The 10,571-nt window shown below is 59.1% G+C and overlaps 3 protein-coding genes across 3 annotated transcripts in view; 2 read left to right on the forward strand and 1 right to left on the reverse strand.

The window, feature by feature from the left end:
- The window catches only part of ABCF1 (ATP binding cassette subfamily F member 1), a 15,251-nt gene extending 15,019 nt beyond the window's left edge, over positions 1 to 232 (reverse strand). Inside the window, exon 1 of the mRNA XM_026660377.2 lies at positions 91 to 232. Coding sequence (XP_026516162.1) covers positions 91 to 175 — 85 coding nt within the window. The 5' untranslated portion in view covers positions 176 to 232. The remainder of the gene's footprint in view (positions 1 to 90) is intronic.
- Positions 1 to 10,571, forward strand: part of LOC112125057 (E3 ubiquitin-protein ligase TRIM39-like) — a 261,459-nt gene that overhangs the window by 243,480 nt on the left and 7,408 nt on the right. The window lies entirely within an intron of this gene.
- Positions 2,356 to 10,571, forward strand: part of GNL1 (G protein nucleolar 1 (putative)) — a 10,103-nt gene continuing 1,887 nt past the window's right edge. Inside the window, exons 1-10 of the mRNA XM_026660383.1 lie at positions 2,356 to 2,495; positions 4,379 to 4,547; positions 5,720 to 5,856; positions 6,218 to 6,369; positions 6,568 to 6,639; positions 7,314 to 7,512; positions 7,987 to 8,082; positions 9,074 to 9,271; positions 9,759 to 9,937; positions 10,269 to 10,431. Coding sequence (XP_026516168.1) covers positions 2,423 to 2,495; positions 4,379 to 4,547; positions 5,720 to 5,856; positions 6,218 to 6,369; positions 6,568 to 6,639; positions 7,314 to 7,512; positions 7,987 to 8,082; positions 9,074 to 9,271; positions 9,759 to 9,937; positions 10,269 to 10,431 — 1,438 coding nt within the window. The 5' untranslated portion in view covers positions 2,356 to 2,422. The remainder of the gene's footprint in view (positions 2,496 to 4,378; positions 4,548 to 5,719; positions 5,857 to 6,217; positions 6,370 to 6,567; positions 6,640 to 7,313; positions 7,513 to 7,986; positions 8,083 to 9,073; positions 9,272 to 9,758; positions 9,938 to 10,268; positions 10,432 to 10,571) is intronic.

The following is a 10,571-nucleotide window of genomic DNA, read 5'->3' on the forward strand; positions in this document are numbered from 1 at the left end:
CCCCAATCCCACCCGGCCCTGTGTACCCCCCATGGACCAGTCCCCCCACCCCAGGCCCGGTCCCCCCCAGGTCCAGTCCGGGCTGCTCACCTGCGGCCTCCCCAACCTTCTGCTCCCCATCCCCGATCCACTCTTCCTGCGGCGGCCGCGGCGGCTGCTTCCCCCCCTTCGGCATGGCCGGTCACCGCGCCCAGCGCTCACATGCAGTCCCGGCCAGCAGCTGGGAAACCTCACCACTGCGCCTGCGCGGGGCGGCCCTGCCTGACCATCGAGTGCCGGAAGCGCCCAGCCCAGAGTGGCTTCCGCGGCACCATGAGAGCCGCGGAGCAGTAGAGACGCACTGTTGTGTGGCTAGATAAGCCCCTTAACGTGGTTCAGTCCTCCATGGAAGCGGGGGCTGCTGATTGGGGGCAGAGAGTCCCCTTCTCCAAGCCAGGCCCAGCCTGGGGGGTCCCTCCCTGTCCTGCCAAACACAGGGGGAAGCTCATAGGGCAGGCGGCACCCCAAGGCCCCATCGCACGACTGTTGCACCACAGCAAATGCCGCCATGCTACCCCCATCTGTTCCCCGCACTGGGAGCTGGGAGCCAGGGCTCCTGGGTTCTGTCCCCAGCTCTGGGAGGGGGAGGGGGAGGGGGAGGGTGGGGGGCTGGGAGCCAAGACTCCTGTCCTTGCTGTGCTGTCTGCGGGTGCTAGGTCGGGCCAGGTGATTTAGTGGGAGGAACCACGAAAGCGCAGCCGGGGAGCAAGCACTAGGGGGGCAACAGGGACAGGAGTGAGGGTCAAAGGTTGAACATCAGGGATCTGGAGGAGGGATGCCAAGCAGAGAACCGCCGACAGCGCCCGCCACTCCTTAAAGGCGTCTAAAGAGACAGTGGATGCTGCCCAGAGGAACTCCATCCCAGGGAGGCCACATGCCCAGGCAGGCCTCTTTTTAAGAGGTTCGTCCCTCATCCAGTATGGGGACTGCGGTGTCAGCTGGGGGAATGTGATTCCACCCCCTCTGGCTCTTAAAGAGCATGCCACCCTCCCCCCATGTGGCGTGACCTCGCAGGCACTGTCATGCCAGCAGGAATGGGACAGCATGCTCCTAAAAATGGTCCGTTCTGCCACCCAGTGTGGCATGACCTCGCATGTGCCATCATGCTGGCGGGGCTGGGATGATCCTGGGAATAGAATCCATGAATCCTGGTCAAACATATGAAGTATCCTACCCTCTCTTCACAAAACTAACTGGTTGAAACATGAGACAAGGTAACATACGGTAGTATTTGACCAACTTCTGTTGGTGAAAAATGGTCTGATTTGGACATTAAATGTTCCCAGAGCCCCAAAGAAACTGATGTGCTATCCAGCTACCTCAGAATCAGGGTAGACAAATCTACTTAGGTTATAGTTATCATCTATCAATTAACAAGAGAAAAACGTATACATAATGTAAGGTTTGACATGTCCAGTGGGTTCGGAGGGGGTGGCGAGGGGCTGGGAATCAGGACTCCTGGGTTCTGTCCCAGTTCTGGGAGGGCAGTGAGGTTTAGTGTGTTAGAGCATGGAGACTAGGAGTCAGGTGCCAGGACTCCTGGGTTCCATCTCTAATCCACTCTCCCTCTTGTTCTCTTATCTTGAGTAGTTCAGCCCAGTTGCTCCCATACACCTAGACTGAAAGATTTATCATTGTCTCCATGTTTCCTCCTCCTGAGCCTAAATGGGAAGGGATGGGATGGTTGAAATCCCTCCCCCTTTCAAAATGGTTCAACCCAGTCCTAGCACACCCACCCCCAGCAACAGAATGGTTCATCCACATCTCTGCCCAGTCAATAATTCCGCCCAGTGCACCCACCTTTAACAAAAATGGTAGAGCCCAGTGTTTCCCCTCTCATGGTACAACCCAGTCTCACTGCCCCCAGATCTGAATGGTTTAGCCCAGCCTCCTGCCACTCTGATATCCCCCAGCTAAATGGTTTATCCCAGACTAGTCTGTTCTTAATAGTTCCTCTCCCTTCTCATTCTGCCTCCCCATATCTTTTAATGGTTTATTCTGCCTCCCCGCTCTATTGGGATCTATATGGTTTCTTCTCTCCCCCATTCAGTGGTTTCTCCCAGTTGCCGAGTGGGTTATTCCTTCCCTCAGCAGCTGCTCCCAAATTTCACACACACACACCCGGCTCTCGGTGGTTTATTCTGTCCCAAGCTCCATGTGGTTTATTCCCCCCTTCCTCAGTGGTTTCTCCAAGTTTCCTCTCCCCCCCGTCTCAGTGGTTTATTCCTCCTTCCGCCATGGTTTCTCCCAGTTTTCTCCCGCCCGGGTTCTCAGTGGTTTCTTCCAGTCACAGTGGTTTGCTCCGCCCCTCTCCCCCTCGGGCCTGCAGAGTGGTTCTTCCCGCTTCCCTCCCGGTGCTGCGGGACGGCGGCCGGGCCGGGACATGCCCCGCAAGAGGCCGTTTAGCGCCAAGCAGAAGAAGAAGCAGCTGCAGGACAAGAGGGAGCGGAAACGGGGTGAGGAGGGGGCCACGGCCACCAACATCGGGGCCCCGACCCCCCCCCCCTCCCACCCCCGGGCCCCCCCCCCCCCCCCCAATTTTGGGGCCCCCCCCCCCCCCCCCCCCCCCCCGTTCCCAACAGCTGGGGAGTGAACATTTTCCTTACAAAAAATACATCTCCCGACCCCAATATTGGGGGAACCCCCCCTCATCCCAAAACATCTGGGCACTGACCTTTTGTTCTCCCCACCCCAACATCTGGGGGCTGACCCAATCCTGGCACTTGAAATTGCCTAGGGCCCCGGAGCGTGGTGGTGGTGGGGGATTTAATGTGGGGGAATTAGGCAGGCGAGATGCCTTGGAGTATCCCAGCGCCCTGTAGAAATTTAGACAACCTCCCTGGGCACAAAGGCCCTCTCTCCGAGCAAAACAATTGGGTGCTCTCCCCCAGTGCTGCGCTGTGGCAATCAGGCACCAATCTAGCAAGCCCCCAGTTCAGCTTAACATCTGGGGGTAGCCAGTCCCGGAGTTGCAAGCCCTGCCCTGGGCATGTCCCATTCCCCCCCCCCGCATAAATCTGACTCTGGGCTCAGCCCCCTGGAGAGAGAGCGCATGCAGCCTGGTGCCTGTTCTTAAAGCATTGAAGACAGTAAACAAGGGAAATTGCTAGGCAAAAACTCAGCGAGAGCTATAAAATAGAGAACAGGCTATATTAAAGTGGTATCAACTGGGGCTGGATCAGAGCTGGCACCCCTAGAGGGGAAAGGCCCTATATCCCCAAACTGAGATGCACCATTGGACTTTGAGCACCTAGACAATAAACCAAGGCAATTCCCAGGCAAAACCGAGCTGTGTTAAAGCCCTGTTACCCACAATTCAGCTGACAGCCAGTCGAGAGCACAATGGGCAGGACTCTCTCATCTGTGCCTTGCCAAGGAGCTTGCCCCTGGCATGCGGCGCCAGCCCTGGCACTCTCCGAGGTCTTCACAAGGGGGGCCATGGATCAGTGTGGCCAGGGCATCTGTTCAGAAGGGCAGCTGTGGTTGCCTAAGGTATTTCCAGCCGCTGTTGCCACTTGAGTGTCGGGTGCAGTGCTAGGGAGTGCTGTGCTGCAGGGAGCGGGATGGGGGCTCAGTAGGGGCGCTCTCCCTTTGCAGTCAGTGTGACCCTAATATGGCACATGGGAGCGCTGTGCTGCAGGGAGTGGTACAGGGGGCCCCCACACTGTGTCAGGCCGTGTGGTTGCCTCTGACGCAGGGCTGGGTGGACGGTGGTGCCCTGCGCTAGGGAGTCCTGACTGTTGAGGCTGAGGTAGGCTGCGAGTCAGCGTTCCTCGGCCCTGCCTCACAAACAGGCTGGGAGCGGCCGATAAGGGGCCCCACCCTGGCCACACTAATCTCCTCCCCCAACTTTCGTTCGGCCCCTGGGTGACCCTCGGCTCTGCTGCTGACATCCGCTCGGGGCGCCTCAGAAATTCCTGCCTGCGGCTATCCTTCGCTCAACTCCAGCGCCTGCCCAGAGTCACACTGTGGCAGAGCCGAGGATAGAACCCAGGAGTCCGGGCTCCCAGCCCCCACCCTGCTCTAACCCACTAGACACTCCTCCCGTTTCATGAGGAATGATGCCATCCCCTCTGCAGTCTCTGAGGGGGATGGAGTCTCGCGTGGGACTGGATCCAGCCCCCACCTCTGTTGCCGCAGACACGCGATACGCTGCAAGTGTCCCCGGCTCTGATCAGCCCTGATGCAGCGTCATGGGCCCTGCAGGGCTGCATTGCAGAGCCTGGGTCTGACCTTGGGGCCTTGATCTGTGGAGGTGCATTACGCTGCCTTGGGCCGGCTCGCAGCCAGTGCCTCCGAGTGGGGAAAGGTCCCTGACTCCACCCTCTCTGTGCCCCAGGTCTGCCTGATGGCGTGAGGTCGAGCTCCAACAGCCGGAGTGGCAGCCATGAACGGCGGGAGGACCACACAGACACGTCGGACAGCGAGTCCCTGTCCCTGCAGGTCCGGAAACTCAACCAGCAGCCAGCAGTCCGCAGGCTGGGGGACCGCAGCTATGACCCCAACAGGTAATGAGGGGCAGTGATTGGGGGGAAACTGAGGCACAGAGCCGGTCACACAGAATCAGGTGTAGAACCCAAGGGTCCTGATTCCCAGCTCCTTTGCTTTATCCACTAGATCCTGCTCCCTTAGACCCCATTCCCCTCCCAGAGCTGGGAATAGAACCCAGGAGTCCTGGCTCCCCCACCCCCACGCCCCCTTGCTCTGTTACCCCTGTTGATAGCTTCAGTGGGCTGAATTTAGGCCAACCTGCCGCTCTGAGGTTGGCTCTGAGGTCTGTCCCCTCCTGGGCAGGTCTAGCCTTGCTGCTGGACAGGGGGTTATAGTGGAGGGGGAGAGCGGTTTACCTCGGCGGATCCCGCTGTACCGAAGGGCCCTATGGCCTGTGAGGCCCTATGCAACGAGTCCAGCCATGGCAGATCAGCTGGGGAGAGGGGGCTGCGTCGGGGGTCTCCCTGCTGGGTCGGGGAGAGCTCCCCCCAACACACACAGCGCCCCTGCTCATGGGCCTCAGCCCTGCCCCTGCAGGGATCTGCCCCTAGGGGGCAGGGGGGAGCTGGGGCTCTGTGGCCAGTTCAGCCCTCAGTTTCCCTGATGAGGCTGCCAGCGTGGGGGCTGGTCAGTGCTGGGGTGTGGGGTGGGGACAGGATGCCTGCACTGCGGGTGGCTGGGCTGAGACCCCACAACGTGTTCCACTCAGACAGGAATGATCAGATCGGAGCCGGCGCCCCCCTAGAGGGGAAAGGTCCCAGGTCTCATTCTCCCCTGAGCCAGCCAGTCCCCCTATACTGGGATCGGATGGGATCTGGCGCCCCCTAGAGGGGAAAGGGCCCATGTCTCATTCTCCCCTGAGCCAGCCAGTCCCCCTGCACCAGGATCGGATCGGAGCTGGCTCCCCCTAGAGGGGAAAGGCCCCATGTGCCATTCTCCACCCCCATGACCCAGCCAGTCTCCCCTGGCTAGCGCTAGATCAAGCCAGTGAGACCAACTGTCTGAGACACCTCTCATCAGATCTGAAGCTAAGCAGGGTCGGCTTGGGTCCGGATGCAGGTGGGAGACCTGGATTGGCATCTTGGCAGCGCTGGGAGCCCCCGTTGGGGAGGAGAACTGGGACAACTAGGATCTCTGCCCCCAGGTCTCCCAGCTGGCCTGATGCTCTGTAACTTCCCCCCGCTGCCAGGTACCGGCTTCACTTTGAGCGCGAGAGCCGGGAGGAGCTGGAGCGGCGCAAGAAGGTGGCTCAGGAGAAGATCCTGGAGCCCGTCCCGGAGAGCGAGAAGGAGCTGGACATACAGGACGTCTACAGATCCGGCTCTGGTGAGCAAGGGGCTGCAGCGGGGAGGGACGTCGCCCGGAGGGGCCAGGACCCTCCTGAATTTTTCCCCTCCCTCCTGGCTCCGTCTATGCAAACATCCTGTGGCGGGGAGTTCCCCAGGCTGCCCTCCTCCTGCTGACGCCTTGCTTTCTGAGGAACTTGGATTTGGCTGACATGTGGGCACAGCGGGTCGTGGCGGGGGTGGGGAATATTGGCTGAGGACCATGTATGGGTGATGGAATCCTGGTTCCCAGGGGCCGGCTCGCATTCACTGGGGTTGCTGGAGGGCCCTTTCACAGCTTCTCAAGATTGGGATCCCGCCGTACTGACCGCTTCTCCCCCCCCCCCCCCCCCCCCCCCCAGTGCTGGATTTCCCCAAGCGCCCCCCCTGGAGCTACCAGATGAGCAAGGAGCAGCTGCTGGTGCGGGAGGAGAAGTGTTTCCGGGACTATCTGGAGGGAATCTACAGCACCTACCAGCCCAGCCAGCTCAGCTACTTCGAGCATAACCTGGAGGTGAGCAGGGGACATAGGGCCTTTCCCCTCTGGGGGATGCTGGCACCGATCCAGCCCTAGGGCGGGGGACTGGCTGGCTCAGGGGAACGGGGAATGGGACATGGGGCTATCCCCTCTAGGGGGCCCCAGCTCTGATCCAGCCCCAGGATAAGGGGACTGGCTGACTCAGGGGCTTTCCCCTCTCTGCTTGCCTTGCAGACCTGGCGTCAGCTGTGGCGGGTGCTGGAGATGTCAGACATCATCCTGCTGATCACAGACGTCCGTCATCCGGTAAGGGCCCCTCCCCTGCCTGGGATCCCAGGGCAATGGGGCAGGGACAGCTTGTGGGGAGGGGGGGTTAAAGAGCCTCACTCCCAGCCGCCGGGGTCCTTGGGGTCCTGCTGTGGGGGTAGTTCAGGAGCCCTGTCCACAGGCGGCCCCCACAGGACACAGGAGATTGGAGCAATTGCCCCGGGGGCTCTTGGGGGTCCCATACAAATTGTGGGGGGAGCCCTGAGGTCTCCCTTCTCTCTTGGCATCTGGACGTGACCCTGTGGGTCATTGGGTCCCTTCCTGTGTCCCAGCGTTACAGGGTATCAAACCAGGATACCACTCCCTTCCCCACGTCTGTAAAGCCCCTGCGTGATCTCTGTTTCCCTCCCTCAACTGCCAGCGTCCTGGCCTAAAGCTGCTGCCATCCCAGCTCCTGAAAGTAACGGGATTGAAGTGGGCAACATGGATGGGGCGGTGACCACTGCTGACCACTACAACCTCCCAGAGCTGGTCACAGAACCCAGGAGTCCTGGTTCCCATCTCCTCTCCCTCCTCCCCTGGCTCTAACCCACTAGACCCCACTCCCCTTCCAGAGCTGGGGACAGAATCCAGGAGTCCTGGCTCCTGCCCCGCCTCTCTAACCCACTGGAGCCCACTCCCTTGGCTCAGCCGTCCCTGTCTCCCCCCCCCAGGTCATTAACTTCTCCCCTGCGCTGTACGACTTTGTGACCAAAGAGATGAGGAAGAACCTGATCCTGGTGCTGAACAAGATCGACCTGGCGCCGCCGGCGCTGGTTGTGGCCTGGAAGCACTACTTCCAGACCCGCTTCCCCCAGGTGCATGTCGTCTGCTTCACCTCCTACCCCCAGCAAAGCCAGGATCCCAGCACAGGTAATGCCTCCGCTCAGGGGTGCCGGCCCCAGCACGGGGGAGTGGCTGTCTCGGGATGGGATATGGGGCCGTTCCCCGCTAGGGGGTGCCAGGTCTGATCCAGCCCCAGGGCGGGGGACTGGATGGTTCAGGGAATGGGATACGGGGCCGTTCTCTGCTTGGGGGCGCCAAGTCTGATCCAGCCCCAGGGCTGGGGTCTGGCTGGCTCAGGGTTTGGGGAATTGGACTCTGGGCCTTCCCCCTGTAGGGGGCGCCATCTCTGATCTGGCTGCAGATGAATTAGTGCCTGGATATTGGGATGTGACATTGGAAAACTTTAATACTGAGCTGGGAATGGGGGATAGAACCCAGGAGTCCTGTCTCCCAGCCCCTCTGCTTTAAACACTAGACCCCACTCCCCTCCCCAGTCAGGGATAGAATCCAGGAGTCCTGGCCCCTAGTCTAACCTCTAGCTTCTCCCTATTCGTGTGTCAGTGTTTAAGAAGCGGCGGAAGCGGAGGAAGGGCAGGAGCACGGCCATGGGACCAGAGCAGCTGCTCCATGCTTGCGAGACCATCACTGCTGGGAAAGGTGAGGACCATTTATAACATCCCCTTAGGGCAGTGGTTCCCAAACTGGGGTTCTGGAACCCCTGGGGGTTCGCAAAACGTTACAGGGGGTTCTCAGGAAAAAATTCCCTAATGGCGGACAGAGTTGTCCCAGCAGCCCGGAGCCCCTGGACTTCCAAGAGCTAAGCAGATCAAAGCAAGCATATCTATCACACTGAGGAGATTTAAACTTCAAGACTCCTTATAAGAAATGGAAAGGGAGGTGGATATTTTTTGCTGGTTTTAAAATTAAATAGGCAGCTTGTATTGTTTTTAAAATTATTATGAAGAACAAGTTTCAGCTTTGTTGTAACGTGCGTTGTTTGCCTGGACTGCTCAAGACCTGAATGCTTGTGTAGGAGGAACTCTTTGAGTTGGCTTCTTAAATACCTTCATGCTGTTTCACATCTGATACTCTTTGATGAAACATAGGAGCCTTGTCTTATAACAGACTTATTCAAAGTGATACAAGCTATGAAAGTGAGATCTTGGAAGAGTGTTGCCATTTTCATAATGTAATAAAAATACTGTAATGATAAATAATAATTAACAATAAAGAGTGTGTAATAAGCATGTCATAAAAACAAATTTTATATTTCCAAGATCACTGCTCTTATAATTTATACTCAGGTAAAGGAGAAAATCCCTGGAAATATTCATTTTTAGGAGGGGGTTCGTGAGACTTGACATTTTAGTGAAAGGGGTTCACAGGTTGTTAAAGTTTGGGAACCACTGCCTTAGGGTCATTACTGTCTTATCCCCTACCCTGCTCCACAGCTGCTCCTGGTACCACATGGTGGTCAGCACTGCAAGGGGAGAGCCTGCCCCCTGCAGCACGGCACCCCGAGAGCCATCTCCCATCCACGCATTGAGCGGAGCAGACCCTGCTTAGCTTCCTGCACACTTGCCCAGCCCTAGGGCACGTGCTACAGAGTCATTGGTTGGCCTCTCTTTGACCCTTTTTCCCTCCCCAGTGGACCTGAGCAGCTGGAAGGAGAAGATCGAGCGGGACGCGGCCAGCGCCCACCTGCCCGCCGAGGACTCGGATGAGGAGGAGGACGACGACGAAGGGGCGGCTGTGCTGGTGGAACACCAGACTGATGTGGCCATGGATGTTGGGGTTCCTTCCCAGGAGCTCTACAAGGACGGCGTTCTGACCGTGGGCTGTGTGGGTGAGAGCATCCTGCACTGGATGGGAGAAAGGGGGTCATGCTCCTGATCTGCTGCTTGGGGACCCTTTGGACTGCTGAGGATTAGGGGGCAGTCACTGGAGTGGCTGGATAATGGGTGCAGGGGAAGGGGTGTCTGGGTGGAGGACGAGGGATCTCCATGGGGTTTTTGAGGGGGCATCTGAGGGGGACGGTGTCCGGGCAGGTGGGAAAATGGGGGGTGGTTGCTGTGGAAGGGGGTTCGAGGAAAGGGGTGGTGCAGGATGTGGAGGGGGGTGCTTGGTTGGGGGGCAGTGAATGAAGGGGAGGCGCAGGGTGTCTTGTGGGCGGGTGGGGAGAAGGGGGCATGCAGTGGGGGTGACTGGTGGTTTGGGGACAAAAGGGGAGTTGGGGGCTGGATCGGAATTGGGGAGGACCTTGGGGGTAGCTTTTTCTGGGTGGGGGTTTGGGGGGGGCTCCATCCACATTGTGACCCCGCCCCCTCCCCCAGGGTTCCCCAACGTGGGCAAATCATCGCTGATGAACGGGCTGGTGGGGCACAAGGTGGTGAGCGTGTCCCGAACGCCCGGCCACACCAAGTACTTCCAGACCTACTTCCTGACCCCCACCGTGCGCCTCTGCGACTGCCCCGGCCTCATCTTCCCTTCCCTGGTGCACAGGGAGCTACAGGTACTGCCCCACAGCTGGCTTGGGGTGTGTGTGGAGAGTTTAGTGGTTAGAGCGGGGGGGGTCTGGGAGTCAGGACTCCAGGATTCTATCCCCAGCTCTGGGAGGGGAGTGGGATCTCGTGGTTAGAGGAGAGGGGCTGGGAGCCAGGACTCCTGGGTTCCGTTCTCTTCCCTTCCCCGTACATCAATTTCCCCCCATGTAATATTGGGATAACTTATGCCAAATCCCTGGTCATGGTGGCAGTGAGACATCTTCCCCCTGCTGGTGGATGCTGGCATTAAACCCAGTCTCCCTGCCCTAGCTGAGCGCTGCTTCCTGTCTCTCCTTGCAGATCCTGTCTGGCATCTACCCCATCTCCCAGATCCAGGAGCCCTACAATGCCGTGGGATACTTGGCTGGCCGCATCCCCATCCAAGCCCTGCTCAAGCTGCGCCACCCCAATGCCGAGGAGGGCAAGCCCGAGACCCGGTGGTGCGCCTGGGACATCTGTGAAGGTGAATGGGGTCTGAGCGCTAGGGGGGGCGCCATGCTGCAGGGAGCAGGACAGCGGCTCAATAAGGTGCACTCTCCCCTGGCAGTCCGTGTGACACTAGGGGGCGCTGTGCTGCAGGGAGCAGGACGGGGGCTCAGTAGG

This window comes from Terrapene carolina, unplaced genomic scaffold (assembly GCF_002925995.2).
Source record: "Terrapene carolina triunguis isolate 2854851 unplaced genomic scaffold, T_m_triunguis-2.0 Scaffold752, whole genome shotgun sequence".
Lineage (NCBI taxonomy): Eukaryota > Metazoa > Chordata > Testudines > Emydidae > Terrapene > Terrapene triunguis.